This window comes from Moschus berezovskii, chromosome 13, assembly GCF_049115385.1.
Source record: "Moschus berezovskii isolate FMDL1 chromosome 13, NW_MosBer_1.0, whole genome shotgun sequence".
In the NCBI taxonomy this organism is placed as follows: domain Eukaryota; kingdom Metazoa; phylum Chordata; class Mammalia; order Artiodactyla; family Moschidae; genus Moschus; species Moschus berezovskii.
The window spans coordinates 11,619,478-11,637,379 of record NC_142472.1 but is presented as its reverse complement, the minus strand read 5'-3'; the positions used below and the strand labels follow the sequence as shown (position 1 = coordinate 11,637,379).

Sequence of the window (17,902 nt, the reverse complement as noted above, 5' to 3'; positions counted from 1 at the left end):
AACCCTCCTAAACTCACTTAGTGAGTCTATGAACTTTTGCTATCGAGTCCATGGGACTTGTGATGTAGACATTCATGCCTTCTGTGTGGAGACAGAGTTTTATTTTTTCCTTTCCAATCTAGATGCTTTTCCTTATTTTTCTTGCCTCATGGCACTAGCATCTGCAAGGATCTTGAAAAGGAGTGGAGCAGACGACCTGACCTAGTTCCTGATATTGGGGGGAGCATTTAGACTTCTGCCATTAAGTGCAATGTTAGCTGGATTTTAAAAATTCTATTTATTTTGCTGTGCTGGGTCTTTGTTGCTGAGCACAGGCTTTCTCTAGTTGCGGTGAGAGGGGGCTGCTCTTCTGCGGTGCATGGGCTTCCCACTGCGGTGGCTTCTCTTGTTGTGGAGTGTGGGCTCTGGCTTACTGGGGCTTCAGTAGTTGCAGTATGTGGGCTCAGTACTTGTGGAGCGAGCTTAGTCGCCCCGTGGCATGTAGAATCTTCCCTGACCAGGGACTGAACCTGTGCCCCCTGCACTGGCAGGCAGACTCTTAACCACTGGACCATCAGGGAAGTCCAGTACTTTTTCAGAATAAGGAACTTCCCTTCAGCTCCTAGTTTGCTGCTGCTACTAGTCACTTCAGTCGTGTCCGACTCTGTGTGACCCCATTGCTGAGGGTTGTTAAATGAATGGATGCTGAATTTTATCAAATCTTTTTTCTGCATCAATTGATTTGATGATGTAGATTTTCCTCTTTCGTATAGAAAGATGATGGATTTTATTTATGATTTAAAAAATACTGAATCAGCCTCACATTCTTGGGGGAAACCCCAGACTCTCATTTGATATCCTTGTTACAGCTGGATTTTACATGGGTACACAGAAGCTGATACAACTTAAGTGTTAAAGAAGTACACATACCTGATTCCATTTCTCCCTTTTTCCGGCTTCTGGTTAAGGCCATCTTTTACCTGAGAAAGAAAGTATTATCAAATCTAACTCCTTAGAATAAGTTTCAATGAACAGTTCAGGCTTTAGAGAAGGAGCGTGCTGGGGGCATTTATTCTAGGAGCTAGGAGAAGGCAATGGCAAGCCACTCCAGTACTCTTGTCTAGAAAATCCCATAGATGGAGGAGCCTGGTATGCTGCAGTCCGTGGGGTCGCTAAGGGTCAGACACGACTGAGCGACTTCACTTTCACTTTTCACTTTCACACATCGGAGAAGGAAATGGCAACCCACTCCAGTGTTCTTCCCTGGAGAATCCCAGGGACGGGGGAGCCTGGTGGGCTGCCGTCTGTGGGGTCACACAGAGTCGGACACGACTGAAGTGACTTAGCATCAGCAGCAGCAGCAAGGGCACCGTGATTAAATTCACTAGGCTCCACCACTCAGCCTTGGTTTATGTGAAGTTAAAAGGAGCCTTTACAATTTTTAAAAACCTTTTTATTTTGTATTGTGTGTGCATGCTAAGTCACTTCAGTCATGTCTGACTCTTTGTGACCCTGTGGACTATAGCTCGCCAGGTTCCTCTGTCCATGGGATTCTCCAGGCAAGAATACTGGAGTGGGTTGCCATTTCCTTCTCCAGGGGATCATCCCGACCCAGGGATCGAACCCACGTCTCTTATGTCTCCTGCACTGACAGGCAGGTTCTTTACCACTGTGCCACCTGGGAGGCCATTTTGTATTGGGGTATAGTCAATTAACGATGTTGTGATAGCTTTGGGTGAACAGCGAAGGGGCTCAGCCACACATAAACATGTATACATTTTCCCCTGAACTCCATTCCCATCCAGGCTGCCACATAATATCGAGCAGAGTTCCATAAGCCTTTACAATTTTTAGTGATTGCTTTTTAGTGGTTCCACAGAACACTGCTCCCTTAAGAATTTAGGGCAAGCCTCCCAACAGCCCCCTAATTATACACATTACCAACAAGTCTTAATTCTGTACTGCAGTTTTGTAGACGCTCACCAAAACTCGCCTTACAGAATACCCACAACTCCTTCACGAGGTCAACTACACCTTCATAGCTTCTTTATGTGCTGAACGGAATACCTAGATGTCCATATTTTATCATGAAATCATTTTAACGCATTTCTATTGCTTTTACATGATGCAGCCACTATTCTTTTTCAGAGACGGCTCTAATTTCCCAATTACTCACTGCCAATTTTTAAAATGAATACTATTAAAGGTATAGTTAAAACTTTATCTCAAAAAGTCTCTTGAGAATGCACACAGGTACTGTGCAACTTGTGATCAAACGCACCATACTGTGCCCAGAAGTTCTTTTTAATATTTGTCAAATTCCTATCAACCCTTCCCATCCACCAGTCAAACCTTTATTGGAAGTCAGATGACTATGTCCTTGAAAAAGCAAGAATCGAGGATTATCTAATACAATATTACATGGAGGTAAAACAAAGTCACGCCACTAAACGGCCGTGTCTCCAACAACACAAACAGTTAGAGTCAGCTGGAAATGTCCAGCTACTTACCACTCGGTAGTTATTTGGGCCCCAGACGAGAAGGGTATGGCGATGGCCTGACTCAAAGTTATGAGTCACTGGAGTGACTGGTGATCCAGCAGAAGAAATGTTTATACTTAGGTTGTCTATGTTGAAAGTCATAAATTCGTTTGTCTATAATAGGGGGAAAGGGGTCACAGTTTATACCGGAGCCTTGCTCTGCACTAAGTGACACTGTCATGCACACTATTTGACATTCCCAGGTCATGTTCATACACATCAAAAATGCCTTGGGGGGAGCTGGCATTGGTTCGTCTCAGCTCCTGCACCAGCCCACCCCTGTGGACCCTAGTCTGAAGTTGTTTAGTGTTACCGCAAGAACTATGACTTTCATTCAGCATTTTACTTTCATTTTATGATAATAAACACTATGGGAATTGTTTCTACCATTGGGCAAAGAGCCGCATCGAGGAAAAGCCACAGCCTGGGTGAAAACCAACAGTGGCCTTTCCTAAGCATCAGGAGTCAAACACTCTTTCTTCCTGAACAATTATTAGTTTGGCGAGATCTAAGGGAGTGGTCCTCAACAGGACCTCAACAAGTGACTGAACAGCAATGAGACCAGTTAAATCAAAACTTCAGGAGCTGGGATGCCAGTGTTAGAATGATCAAAGCTCTCCAGAGAAGAGAAGCTCTAATCGAGACCCATGACCATCCATCCACAGTAGGGTGTTCCAGCCTCAGACTGGTGTGTCAGTATCTCTAGTTTCTATGAGTGTGTGTGTGTGTATGTGTGTGTGTGTGCATGTTTAGTCACTCAGTCACTCCAACTCTTTTGTGACCCCATGGACCTTAGCCCACCGGGCCCCTCTGTCCTTGGGATTCTCCAGGCAAGAATACTGGAGTGGGTTGCCATTTCCTTCTCCAGGGGATCTTCCTGACCCAGGGATTGAATCCGCATCTCTTGTACCTCCTGTTTACCATTGCACCACCTGGAAAGCCCCTAGCTTCTACACTGGAGATGCTGACAGCAAAATCCCAGTTGTGACAACAACAAAAATGTCTCTAGAGATTGCCCAGTGTTCCCTGAGGGGCCAGAATGGCGTTGGTGAAGAACCACTGACCCAGAACCTTGCCCCTGAAAGTGTGGTTCCGTGTTCCAGCAAAAGCACTGTCACCAGAAAGCTTGTAAAAATGCAGCATTTCAGACCCACTGGTCACGAATCTGCATTGCAACAAGCTCCCCGAGTGATTCATAGACACTGGTCCAGAGTGAAGCCAGAATCGGATTAAAGATGAAGACGTTTCACTTTGGGGCTCGTCTTGGGATTGCTCCAAGAACCCAGAAGATCAGCTCTCCAAATCCTATTATTATAACCTGGGTCAGAAGAGGGCAAAGAAAGCTCGCTTCTACTTACTTGCGTCATCTGGTCACATGTCACTGTCGTTCCGGGAAAAGACACGGTCATGTTATTATTTCCTATATTTAGGACTTTGATTTGGACTTCATTTCCTTTGGGGAAGATGGGCAGAGTTTTCTGAGCAAAATAAAAGAGACGTGGCCTTGAGGTCCTTGGCGCATGTTGACAATGACCTTAACCTTGGCACTGCGATCCTATCCCCCTGGCTGAGGCAGACATGTTAGCTGAGGCACACCAGGCACCCACCATGAAGCCCAGGAGGCCTCCATTCCCATGTCTCCTGGCACCCGTAGAAAGTGATGCTCATATAGGTCAGCAAAAGGCTGCCCCAGCGCCTACCTGGCCACCTCCAAGTCAAACCTGGTCACAAGATGCCAGGTTACGCAGCCCAGTACACGAAGGGTCAGAGCAACCATCCCTTACATGAGGCTGCTCTGGTAGGGCCTGGGATCTTCTCCCCACCAGTGCCAGCCTCCTTGCTCGTAACTCTGGAAGCCCAGACCTCAGCCCTGGACACGGCGCTCTGAAGGTCCCCCTCACGACGCTTTATGGACTCCTGCCTCACACTCTGCTCAGGGGTCCTGCCTTTTCCCTACCATGTCTTCTCTCAAATCCCAGGGTCACTGAGGCAATCCATGTCGATTTTAGCCCCATAATTTTCCATAAGGTGAGTCATGTCCAAGAGAAGGTGAGCACACCCAAGTTTATGGCAGTATTACTGACAACAGTAACAACCCAATGTCCATCAAGAGGTAAATGGAAAACAGCAAGTGTTACATCCACATGACAGGCTATTATTCTGCCTGAAGGGAGGAAACTCTGACACCTACTACAACATGACGGCATCATGCTCAGTGAAGTCAGCCAGACACAAGAAGACGAGAACTCCACTTCCGTGAGACACAGAGAACAGTCAAATTCATGGAGACAGAAAAGAAAGGCCGTGCCTGGGGGGCTGGAGAGACGGGAAGCAAGGAGCTGTTGTTCAGTGGGTACGGGGTTTCAGTTTTGCAAGACGAAAAGAGTTCCGGAGACTGAGGTCACAATCATATGGATGTTCTTAGCGCGACCAAACTGCACACGCGGAAATGGTTAAGATGGTAAGTTTTATGTTATATATATTCCACCACAATTAAACATTTAAACAGAGAGGGGGAGGGAGAGACAGAAGGACAGAGATGGAGAAGGAGACACGGAGAGAGCGGCGTGGGGGGAAGGAGCGGGGAGAGGGGAGAGGGCATGAGAGACACACACAGAGACCTTTTCTCTAAGACCTGATCCCAGACGAACAGCCTTAGTCCCATTTTGAGCCCAACTGACATGCAGATGAGCTGCGGGACTAGCCATATCGGGAAGGTTAGACTACAAAGGGTGTCTTCCCATTAACAATTTCCCATTAATGAGCTTTTTGAAGGACTGTGTGAGTGACCAACCTCTGTTAACCAGATCTCCTAGGAGTTTAGATTGCAAAACAACAAGTTCCACAACCTTCCCTCCATCATAAAAACTGGATTCTAAATGGAAGCCCCCCCATGTAAATAAGGACCATCTAAGTTTTCTCCTGAGTGTGCCCCTTTCGGCCCTGCATCGTGGCTGCGTCCTCTGCAGGGAGAAGAACCCGCAGGGCACGCTGACTGAAAGGGCACTCCGCCTACAGCTCCAGGACTTGCTTCACCAGCCAGTCCCTGCCTGGCCCCCCTCACAGTCTCAGTCCTGGAGGAGGACGTGTCCCCAGACCCACCAGGAAAGGCCACTGGAGAATCAGAAGGCAACTCACGTCAATCTCCACCTGCACGATGGCAGCCGCCACAAAAGCCATGGAAGCCAGGAACATGCCAACTGTAATCTTCTTCAAGGGGCTGGGGGAGATGAGCAAGAGGGTGACTCCCAGGAAGCCGTGAGCGAGCGGGCTGAGGGCAAACGCCCGTAGGGAGGCCTCCTCTCCCACCCCCAGACAAAACCAATTCCCCCCTAAACACGTGGATCCCAAGGGTCTCTCTTTTATTTTTTAAATTAAGCACACATCTTCATTTATTTATTTTTGGCTGTGTAACAGGGCTTGAGGGAACCTAGTTCCCCAATCAGGAAGTGAACTTGTGGACCCTGCAGCGCAAGTGCAGGGCTGTAACCACTGGACTGCCAGGGAAGTCCCTCCAAGGGCCTCTTTGGCTTTTATTCATGACCAAGATGAAGGAGGATAAATGTAATACAGTTTCTCACTTGCATTTGGACATTTAATTTCTAGAGACTCCTCTGGATCATAGTTGAAATTTCTATCATCTGTGCTCACCACGGAGTCTTAATTAGAGGCTTCTGCAGATGGCCATTAATAGCGCTATTATTTTAAGGGCAAATTTTCAGAAACGTCAGCACATAGACATCTGATTCAAAAATATTTCTTGGAAAACTCCTTCAGACACGTGGCATCGTGGGAGAAGAGCCAGACATTCCTACCACCAGGGCTCTGGGAGGTGAGGGAACATAGCCCCAGCCCTGACCCTAAGCCGAGGGTCACCTACGTGAAATTTAAACCACACTTTGCGATCAGCGGATATACCACGGCATCCACAACAGGGACCATGATGACGATCAGGATGGCGTTCACCGTCTGCAGGTGAAGCAGAGAGGGGTCGTTATTGCCTCAGTGGTGGCTCTGAGCTCAGAAAGCAACTGAAGTATTCTCTCCTACCTGCATCTGATCCGGCTGGATTTCAATGACTCCCTAAAAAAGACGGGGGATATCTCACTGAGAAGTTTGCATAGAGGATCACTTGAGGGCTTGAAATGTTATGAGAGGGAAGCAGAAGAGGGCAAAGGAATAGTGACCTGGGGTTGTCCATATCTCCATGCCCCAAACTTACAATTTTCCCACTCATGGTCGTTGCTTGCAGTGTCCACCTGGAGCCCTTAAAAAACAAATAGGTTTACTGCATCATTTGGGAACATGGGTTTTAAATGTTTTACAAGTCAGTGTGGAGTCTTTTCCTAATCAGGAATGAGGTCTGAATTGTTACGGGGTTTAAAACTGTCAACATCAGGCTGGTCTCTGGCTCCGCTGTGACTATAGGTGAGGACAAACCGCTTCCATTTCCACTGTTCAGTTAACAACGAACAGTACTCCAAGCCCTCATGAAAACTGCACAAAGTACTGCTCTGAGACAAGCTCGCTCCAATAGTTTGGCCAACTGATGCAAAGAGACGACTCACTGGAAAAGACCCTGAGGATGGGAAAGATTGAAGGCAGAAGTGGGTGGCAGAGGATGAGATGGTTAGATAGCATCACCGACTCAATGGACATGAGTGTGAGCAAACTCTGGGAGATAGTAAAAGACAGGGGAGCCTGGCATGCCGTGGACCACAGGGTCGCAAAGAGTAGCACATGAACTTAATGACTGAACAACAACAACATCCTTCAGAAAGACAAAAACGCACTTCTGAGGTTTGTTGGGAAGCTGACATCACCTGCAAAGTGAGAGCAGCTTCATACCCTGAGGATATTCTCTATTCACTGGGATCACAGTTTTAGGAATATCATAACCGTTAAGAGTTCCACTGCTGACAGCTAGACTGTCCTAAAATGTAACCCCGTCAAGAGGGTGATGGATTTAAACCTGGGCAGCCTACTGACATTCAACCTGTTCCGCAGTAACAGATGATGCAGGACAGAGCAAGTGTATGTTATCTAGCCCATGGAGAACTGGATATGTGAATGTTTCAGTGTAATCTATCACATCCGGTCCCTCCACTGGGAGAACAGCATAGAAAGTCAGGAAGTCTGCCACTGGCTGAGGTTTCAAAGCCGGCCACTGACTACTTAATACACGATCTCTCTTTTGATCCTCACCGCCTTGTCCTGGGTCATTACACTTTCAGAAGGCTCACAGGATGACACCAAGTCACACAGCTGAAAGGTGCTGAGTGCCTTTCTAGTGAAAGCCTGATTCTGATAACTGGTCCCTGCCCAACATGCAAAACATGTTAAGATGCTGGTCTAAATTCCATACGTTCAAATAAGGAGATTAATGTCTACACTTTTTTTTTCCCAAGAGATGATATATCCTTTTAATAATCATACCTGTGCAATAAAACCACGCATGTGTGCAAATTTTTTTCTTCAACCTCAGTTTCTAAAAGAAAGGCTATCTTATGACTTTGGCTCCTGAGCGTCATGCATTGGATTTTTTATTTTGAAAAATTCCTAGGTATGTGTCTTCCAGCTGTGACAAGTCAATGATGTGTTCTAGCTCCTGCTCTGGGAAGAATGACTTTGGCAGAGTCATTTCACATTTCTGGATGGTACTTCCACCCCAACCATCCCATTTCAGTGTGCAAGATATCAAGTTTCAGTCTAAACATTCTGTGGATCCCATACAAGACAATACATCTTTTACTTGCTGTATCAAACTGGTCAATCCTAAAGGAAATCAACCCTGAATATTCACTGGAAGGGCTGTTGCTGAAACTGAAGCTCCAATACTTTGGCCACCTGTTGCAAAGAGATGACTCACTGAAAAATACCCTGATGCTGGGAAAGACTGAGGGCAAGAGGAGAAGGGGGTGACAGGATGAGATGGATGGATGGCATCACCGACTCAATGGGCATGAATTCAAGCAACTCTGAGAGACAGTGGGACAGGGAAGCTTGGTATGCTGCAGTCCATGGAGTTGCAAAGAACTGGACACGACTTAGCAGCGACTAAACAACAACCATCAGTAGAAAAATTCTTTGTTCTGACTCTGACTGGCAGGAGTCCTGGATACTTGGGTCAAATCTTTCACAAGACTCCTATGGACATGTACACACTGCTATATTTAAAATGAATAACCAACAAGGACCCACTGTATAGCACAGAGAACTCTGCTCAATGTTATGTAGCAGCCTGGATGAGAGGGGAGAATGGATACACATATATGTATGGCTGAGTCCCTTGGCTGTCCACCTGAAACTATCACAACATTGTTAATTGGCTATACCCCAGTACAAAATAAAATGTTAAAAAAACCCTTTCTAAGGCTCCTTTACTTGACCCCTACCTAATTTTCTTCATTATTTTGCTACACAAATGTGGATAGAACCATCTAGAGTTAATTTTTTAAAACGAGAAACCCAAGGTGATCTATTGGAAAAGACCCTGATGCTGGGAAAGATTGAGAGCAAGAGGAGAAGGGGTGATGGAGGATAAGATGGTTGGATGGCATCACCGACTCAATGGACATGAATTAGAGCAAACTCCGGGAGATGGTGAAGGACAAGGGAGCCTGGCACGCTGCAGTCCATGGGCTCGCCAAGAGACTGACACGACTGAACTGAACGATTGAACGGCTGAGCAACAACAAGGTGATCTAACAGTTACCGTATAAATGAAACATGAAAAAGGAACTGGAAGAGGACATTTTCAGGAGCTAAATATGCCCAAAGCATGTTCTGTTAATGAAGATGCACAGAATCATAGCTTCATATTACCTGCTGATCAAACAAGGCCCAGAACATGGGGAGAGGGATGTACAGGAACATCACCCTTGTAACCATCTTAATTTGAGAGATGAGCCGCTCCTGCAGGTGGAGGAAGAGAGTGTGTCAGTCACAGCCCGCCACAATCAGCATGGCTCTCCCGCAATGCTATTTTCAGCGTGGACACGGTCGCATCTAGAGACAAGCTGGGAGGCGAGTCATTGTTCCAAGAACTCTATCACAGGTTTCTTTAGAAAACCCCAAGTTCCTAATGTGTTGAAAATATGAATGAAAACATCTTTAACACTTGAGGTAAGTTACTCGTTTCAAGGTAAATTCACTAAATGTAAATCCCACCACCATCACTTAACTCTTCCATATTTGATCTAAAGTTATGTGACTGTAATGACACATAACTCAAGGCTGATGATTCCACATGAACGTCTACAGAAAGGTGATGCTGTTTCTAGATAAATTAAATATCACTGTTTCTCGAGTTCTTTTCAGTGTAAATAAGCTCTCTCACGCATCGTCTTCTTTAAAATGCTAATAAACTTGATAAAGATACAACTGACAATTTTATCCATGTAGCCTTAATAACATGAATTTCAATCACTGGGGCCGTTGTAGCAACAATCATCACTTACATCATATTTCTCGCTAGCCCAGTCCAGCCAGTGCTCCCTCTTAGGAAATTTCTTACTCCGATGCCTAATCCTATTTTTGATGGCAAACTGAAAGGAAAGAAGAACAAGGAAGTTTCACAACAGAACCAACTCCTTTATCAGTGAAACACATTTCAGTTGAACTCCCTTCAGTGGAAGACTCAGGAGAGAAGACATGTGTCATGACGATGCTAAAGGCCTAACGTGAATTTATTTTTAACCTCTCACTAACTGGGAGTGTTTGAGCTGCAGTAAACAAAATCACACTGTTACTACTTCAGTCTCTGGATTCCCTACAGAGCAGCATTCAGTAAAATTACAATCTTCTAATGTGAAGCTGTGTTCATTTTTAAAAGTTCTTTTCTTGGCCTTAGTCCTGAAAGTAAGGTCACCGACACTGTCTGCGCTTCCACTCTGGATATACACTACGAAACCTGGCCTCTCCATCTTAGTTCCACTGCTCCCTGACCAACAGCAGACGTTGCTGGTCATTTTTAAAGAAGCCAACAGTCCCTGTGATTTGCTTCTCTTTCACCGCTGATCTTATTTTAAAAGTTCAAGAGCTATTTTTCCATCCCTCCCGTTTTGAGTTCTATTTGTGTCCTTTTCCATTTGGTAAGTTTTATAAGAAACTTCAATTTATCAAAAGAGTAAAGGCCACCAAGAAAACGTTTAGAGCAAAGTCAAAGGTTCATGGAGATTTAATTTAAAGGAGGCAGAAGGTTCGGGGGCGGGGGTGGTGGTGGTGACGAAATGTGACTTATAGGGAGGAGTACTGAAATACTTACCCCAATGCACCTGGCGACTTTAGACATGATGTTACCCTGGGGCTCGAACTTCTTGTACATTCCACTGCCAATGACAAACACGACTGGGGAGGGCAGAAGACATGTCAACAAGGTGTTTGACAGCACTATCTATGACCCGGGACATGTGTTTTTATTTGAGTTACAACCTTATTTTGGAAATACTGGGATGACTCAAAGGGTCGGTTTACCTCCCTCTCTCCCAGGTTCCACAGTGCTTCTGACTCTAATAATCACAGGGGCTTCTGAGAAATACTACACTGTGTTTTCATATGCAAACACTGAAGCCTAATACCATCTCCTTCCCAGAACTCAGGGCAGCTTGCAGACGCTCAGTACAGCTATTTGAGCGTGAGTCCTATTCCTCTTTAAAGGGATAAGTGCTTTGACAAAGCAGATTAATGCCTTATTCTACAAGGGCAGAGAACACAGCTTTAATTTTCTCGGGTTGCAATGAGAAGAGAAAGTTTTTTCTTCTTTTTTCAGATATACAGACAAAAAATAGAAATTAATCTGTTGAAACTTTTACTTAATCACATATGGCAGAATTTACTCTGTGGTCATGGGACAGAAATAGATCTGTCCATCTATGCATCTGCAGCTACAGCTTTATGAAGGTTAAAAGCACTTTTTCAGTGAGGTCATTCTTTTATGGACCTTCTTAGAAAATGCATCAGTTCAGTTCAGTCGCTCAGTCGTGTCCGACTCTTTGCGACCCCATGAATCACAGCACGCCAGGCCCTGTCTATCACCAACTCCCGGATTTCACTCAACCTCATGTCCATTGAGTCGGTGATGCCATCCAGCTATCTCATCCTCTGTCGTCCTCTTCTCCTCCTACCCCCAATCCCTCCCAGCATCAGGGTCTTTTCCAGTGATTCAACTCTTCGCATGAGGTGGCCAAAGTATTGGAGTTTCAGCTTCAGCGTCAGTCTTTCCAATGAACACCAAGAACTGGTCTCCTTAGGATGGATTGGTTGGATCTCCTTGCAGTCCAAGGGACTCTCAAGAGTCTTCTCCAGCACCACAGTTCAAAAGCATCAATTCTTTGGCGCTCAGTTTTCTTCACAGTCCAACTCTCACATCCATACATGACCACGGGAAAAACCATAGCCTTGACTAGACAGACCTTGGTTGGCAAAGTAATGTCTCTGGTTTTTAATATGCTATCTAGGTTGGTCATAACTTTCCTTCCAAGGAGTAAGCATCTTTTAATTTCATGGCTGCAATCACCATCTGCAGTGATTTTGGAGCCCCCCAAAATTGTCTGACACTGTTTCCGCTGTTTCCCCATCTATTTCCCATGAAGTGATGGGACCAGATGCCATGATCTTAGTTTTCTGAATGTTGAGCTTCAAGCCAACTTTTTCACTCTCCTCTTTCACTTTTATCAAGAGGCTTTTGAGTTCCTCTTCACTTTCTGCCCTAAGGGTGGTATCATCTGTGTATCTGAGGTTATTGATATTTCTCCCGGCAATCTTGATTCTGGCTTGTGCTTCTTCCAGCCCAGCGTTCCTCATGATGTACTCTGCATATAAGTTAAATAAGCATGGTGACAATATACAGCTTTGACGTACTCCTTTTCCTATTTGGAACCAGTCTGTTGTTCCATGTCCAGTTCTAACTGTTGCTTCCTGACCTGCATACAGGTTTCTCAAGAGGCATAGTATTGTGAAAATAACTTGGGTGGGGGGGGGCAGAAGTCTTTCTGGAAGAGATTCTGAAAAACAATCCCTATGATAGGATTTCTGATTATCCAACACCACAACTCAGTAATTTTAAAACACTGATGGACTGTTTGATGATCTGTTTGTTTTTGTCAGTTTAAGAAGGCTTGAAGTTTTGACAGGTGCCAGCTCTCAAGCATATCTCCAAGTATGTGCCAGATTGTGGGTGTTCTTTATAGTTAAAGGAAGAGAGGTTTACTTGTATTGTCATTCAATGCTAATTTTCTTCAATCCAGCCCCCACAAATGTGAGATAATAAATTGTTATTTAAGCTACTCAGTATGTGGTGTTTTGTTATGGTAGCCCAAGGAAATGAAGACATCTACCATCTTTGAAATTGGACTGTCTTCTGTGGAATACACTTCCCACTTCCTAAGCAGTCAACGCCAAGAACTTAACGTGCAAATTACTGTACACACATACTCCTCCCAGAGGGAAGGGAGATGCAGAAACATTTAGTGATGATACATTTCAGAAAACAGGTTGTTTAGAAGTATTTAAATGATTGTTGGAGCAGGTTACCGTGTCTTAGGCGAGTTGTCGATGATGAAAAAAGCTTTCAGTCATAGGTTCACCTAGTCCAGCAGATTCTATCTTAATCTTAAAATACCTTCCTCTTAATCTGCATAAATAGTTTTAAATCCTTAAATGTCCCAGTCAAGAGATCCCTTTTCCTGTAGACTCTTTTTTTCATCCTATTCTCTCTGAAACAATATGCCAACTCTACTTTCTTTGAATTCTCACAGTATGTTTAACACGGGATGGCAATTCTTCGGGCTACTCACTATTACAATTTGTTACATGAAAATTTAAAAGTTGGTCACAACAGTTTATGTGTGGGCCTGACTTGACCACAGGACTGCATTAATCCAATTGACTTCTACTTACTCAGAGATACAGCCATGAGTGCAGCGGGAACCCCAAAGGCCAGGGGGTAACAAGCTTGCTTACTGTGAATTCCGCATACTTGAACTGGGGGGAAGTGACAAGATTAAAATTCATTATGGCAATGGTAGTACTCATTTATTTCAGTTTTTTAAAGATCCTTAACTGGTAATTACACATTGCTTTCATTTAATTTTCTAGACTTACTTATTTGTCTTACTGATGTCATTGCCAGCTAAGTAAAGCAGCTTTGTAGCAGAAATAGCAGGAGATAGAGGGAGATTCTAACCGTAGCCTCTAAATAGATGTCTAATACCAGCGAAGCCAAAGTCAGTGGGAACCCTTATGTTCTGTGGACTGACTTAGGAGGGGAGATGAAAAGGACCTGGATACAATAACCTGAAGAAAGTGGGACTCAGAAAGTAAAATCAAAGGACCCTGGAAAATCAGGATTGTATGCCCCTGAATTCATGCCAGTTAGAAAACAGTTAGGAATTTCCCTGGTGGCCTAGTGGTTAAGACACTGCACTTCTACTGCAGGGGGCACAGGGTCGATCCCTGGTCAGGGAAACAAGATCCCTCAGGCCATGTGACATGGCCAAATAAAAATTGAACTAAATTAAATTTTAAAAAGAAAACAACTAGATCACCCAGGGCAGGGATCAATAAACTTTTCTGTGAAGAGTCAGTAAATCTTCTAGGCTGTAGACCTGTCCTACCTACTCAGCCCTGCCTTTGTAGGGTGAAGCCAGCCACAGATAATACACACATTGATGGCTTTGTCCAGATTTCTGAATTTGGCCTGTGGGCCATAGTCTCCCAACTCCTGACTGAAGATCTATTTTAGCTCTGAAATCCTAGGGTTGGTAGGGAAAAAAAATAGACTCTGGAAGGGGCAACAGAAATGACTGCAGCCTCCAGGAATCATCTGATCCTAAAAGGGTTTGGCTTTGTCTTTGATCAGCCATTTCACAGTTCTGCAGAGAAAAAAGAGTTGACTAGGCAGAAAACTGTAGTCATGCCAATGTTTCCTGCTCATGACTGTACAAGCAATTCCTATTCACAACAATGCAAAATAATGTCCCCACCCAGTAAAGAGCATAAATCTCAGTCAAATCCTTATTTAAACTGATTGCAGCAGTTTTCCAGTTCCCTCACTGACTAATAAGTTACATAAAATCTTTGTAAAACATTCATTTTATATTTGTACAAGAGCCATGATTTTCCTTTAACAATTATCCTATTATACATTCTCCAATTCAAACATGCACAGCACATTCTAGAATATAGTAGAACCTGGAGGTGGAGGAGGTTAGGGGAGGTAGGGAAACATAATGTAAGAATAAAAGCTAGTAAATGTTCATGCAGAACAAGTTAGAATGAGATTTAAATATCATCTTCAAAGTACTACTCCAGGCAGAAATACATTAACCCCATGAATTATCTTCTTCCATAATTCATTATGATTCGAGGTATGGACACACCGAAATGGACACCTATTTTGGTCTCGTTTGTCCCCAGATATTTCCTTCCACGTGGGAAATTCATAAACTCTTAGTGGAGTGCAGGCAAGCACAAAGACATGGGTGCTGTGGATAGCTGTTACCTCGCTGTTACCTCTTTGTCTTTCTTGGGGGCAGTTCTTTTAGAAATGTAGTAGAAGATGATAAGGCAAAAGGAAAGAAGATGACAGGAAAACAAAGAATAAAACCGAGCCTGCTAAATTCTTCCTGACTCACTGAATGTCACTGGGGAGCGAGGTCTGAAGGCAAAAATGTCAACTCTGGCCTACCCAGTTTCGTTTCCAAATAGCCTCTCTTGTCTTAGCTTTTACCATAAATAAGAAGTTTGTATTAACAATAATATGGAAAAATCAGGGTGGGATAGGGTGGGAGGTGGGAGGGAGGTTTGAGAGGGATGGGACATATGTATACTTATGGCTGATTCATGTTGTTATATGACAGAAACTAACACAATATTGTAAAGTGATTACCCTCCCATGAAAAATAAATAAATTCAAATAAAAAAAAAATAGTATAGAAAAATCGATTGCCATGCTAATAGTTTAGATTCTGCAGGGGTCTCTAGGATAAGGGATTCTAATAAGATTAGAAAAGGAGATAAACCCTGAAAGAAAAGCAGTCTGGATTTCACTGAGTCCTCCAGCATGTATATGATGGCTGAAATGTTATGAGAGAATTGAGGGACAAACAAACCAACAAATTCTCAACCTTTCCACCTGACTTCTCTTTACAATTAAAAAATAAAAAGGAATAACCAAGGTCCATTTCAGATATATATACATATTTTTACCTCTGAGCATGGGGGTGATGATAGTAGAAAGCAAACTTCCAGCATTAATGGCCAAATAAAAGATGGAAAAAAATCTGTTCCTTTGCTTTTCCTGTAATAGAAAGGATAAGGTATGGTGACTTTGGCTAGATAGCAAAGGGTCAACTGTAGCTGATGATTGGACTTGACTTTGAACCTAGCTTTGGTCAGTGTCTTGCTGTCATGTGTACCCGAACAGCCTCCAATGGAGAACACACTTTGTGTCGCTGGGATCTGATTCCTGGGTGTTTATAATCCTTGATGTGCTTGGAAGGAAAGTTATGACCAACCTTGATAGTATATTAAAAAGCAGAGACATTACTTTGCCAACCAAGGTCCATCTAGTCAAGGCAATGGTTTTTCCCGTGGTCATGTATGGATGTGAGAGTTGGACTGTGAAGAAAGCTGATCGCCGAAGAATCGATGCTTTTGAACTGTGGTGTTGGAGAAGACTCTTGAGAGTCCCTTATACTGCAAGGAGATCCAACCAGTCCATTCTAAAGGAGATCAATCCTGGATGTTCACTGGAGGGACTGATGCTAAAGCTGAAACTGCAATACTTTGGCCACCTCATGCGATGAGTTGACTCACTGGAAAAGACTCTGATGCTGGGAAAGGTTGGGGGCAGGAGGAGAAGGGGACGACGGAGAATGAGATGGCTGGATGGCATCGCCGACTCTGTGGACATGAGTTTGAGTGAACTCCGGGAGTTGGTGATGGACAGGGAGGCCTGGCGTGCTGTGATTCATGGGGTCGCAGAGAGTCGGACACGACTGAGCGACTGAACTGAACTGAACTGAACTGAACTGATGTGGTTTCAGTGGAGGCACATGTGCTTACCTGGCCCTCTTCAAACTGATCTCCGCCAAAGGCAGACACGCAAGGCTTTATCCCTCCGGTACCCAGAGCGATCAGGACCAGGCCAATTATGGAGAGCGCCCTGGGAAAGAGGTGGGGATTCCAAAACGTGAGATCCTTAGAAGGAGGAGCTTCTCTTTCCCCTAATTTCCCTAAGGTGACCAGGCACACAGAAGGGATTCAACCTGTATGAGAAGACAGTTCACAGGAATGCAGTCTTGACAATTGAATGAAATTTGAACTCAAGGACCTTCAAATCCATACCTTTATCTAGAAAATTTAAAGCAATGATTTGGGTATGGAACAAAGATTTATGTATGGAATTCTTTTGTAACGTTATGATTTTTAGCTAAAGAATGTGTAAGTGAAATTTTAAGCACAGTCTCTGATACAGTCATAATAGACTTGAAACAGTCGTTAGGAGACTTTAGAAAACATGATTTAATTGCAAAGCAGAATAGCAGTTTATGTAGTAGGAGCTTAACTTGTTTATAAAGTACAGAAGACTGAAAAAAAAGTAGAGCAAAAGGTTTATTATTATAACTTTTTATAATAAAGAGATCATCATAATAAAAGGGATTAAATACTATCTTTAAATTTTACTTTTGTATTTTTCAAGTTACTTGTGTTTTACCTCCTGAATTGAAGAAAACAACTCATAGAATCTACCAAACCACATTTTTAGTTTTGTTAGATTTACAATAGGTTGCTACAAATTTTGAACTTCCCAGGTGGTGCTAGTGGTAAAGAACCCATCTGTCAATGCAGGAGACATAAGAGACATGGGTTTGATCCCTGGGTTGCGAAAAGCCCCTGGAGGAGGGAATGGCAACCCACTCCAGTATTTTGCCTAGAGAATCCCAGGGACAGAAGAGCCTGGTGGGCTACAGTCCATGGGGCTGTGAAGAGTCAGACACAACTGAATTGACTGAGCCTGTACTCACTATAAATTTCAGATTTTATAAGTGCTTATTCCATATTTTCTTGGTTGTTAATATTGCTTTAAAATGCTAAAAATATTTTATGAAACAGATAAAGTCAAGGATGATACTCCACATAGCAAGAATTTTTTAAAAATTAAAAAAAAAATTTTTTTTTAAACCATGTCTTTCTTCCTGGATTAATCAGCAGATGCATCTCTTTCAGTCTATTTGCCTCTTAAAACAACTTGTATTTGGTGGTATCACTCCAAGCATTTTAAAGGACAACAAAAACATAGCCAATCGAATATTATATACCCTCCACTCTCAGCAGGGTTTCAGTACTATCCTCACAAAGTAAAATTAGTCACTAAGCTT

General features: G+C 43.7%; 1 protein-coding gene across 1 annotated transcript in view; it reads right to left on the bottom strand.

The window, feature by feature from the left end:
* The window catches only part of SLC15A1 (solute carrier family 15 member 1), a 47,777-nt gene that overhangs the window by 8,307 nt on the left and 21,568 nt on the right, over window positions 1–17,902 (bottom strand). Inside the window, exons 6-18 of the mRNA XM_055426589.2 lie at window positions 16,587–16,686; window positions 15,729–15,819; window positions 13,419–13,502; window positions 10,786–10,868; window positions 9,980–10,066; window positions 9,345–9,434; window positions 6,742–6,786; window positions 6,570–6,602; window positions 6,400–6,488; window positions 5,658–5,739; window positions 3,878–3,997; window positions 2,490–2,633; window positions 910–959 (exon numbers count right to left, since the gene is read on the bottom strand). Coding sequence (XP_055282564.1) covers window positions 910–959; window positions 2,490–2,633; window positions 3,878–3,997; window positions 5,658–5,739; window positions 6,400–6,488; window positions 6,570–6,602; window positions 6,742–6,786; window positions 9,345–9,434; window positions 9,980–10,066; window positions 10,786–10,868; window positions 13,419–13,502; window positions 15,729–15,819; window positions 16,587–16,686 — 1,098 coding nt within the window. The remainder of the gene's footprint in view (window positions 1–909; window positions 960–2,489; window positions 2,634–3,877; window positions 3,998–5,657; window positions 5,740–6,399; window positions 6,489–6,569; window positions 6,603–6,741; window positions 6,787–9,344; window positions 9,435–9,979; window positions 10,067–10,785; window positions 10,869–13,418; window positions 13,503–15,728; window positions 15,820–16,586; window positions 16,687–17,902) is intronic.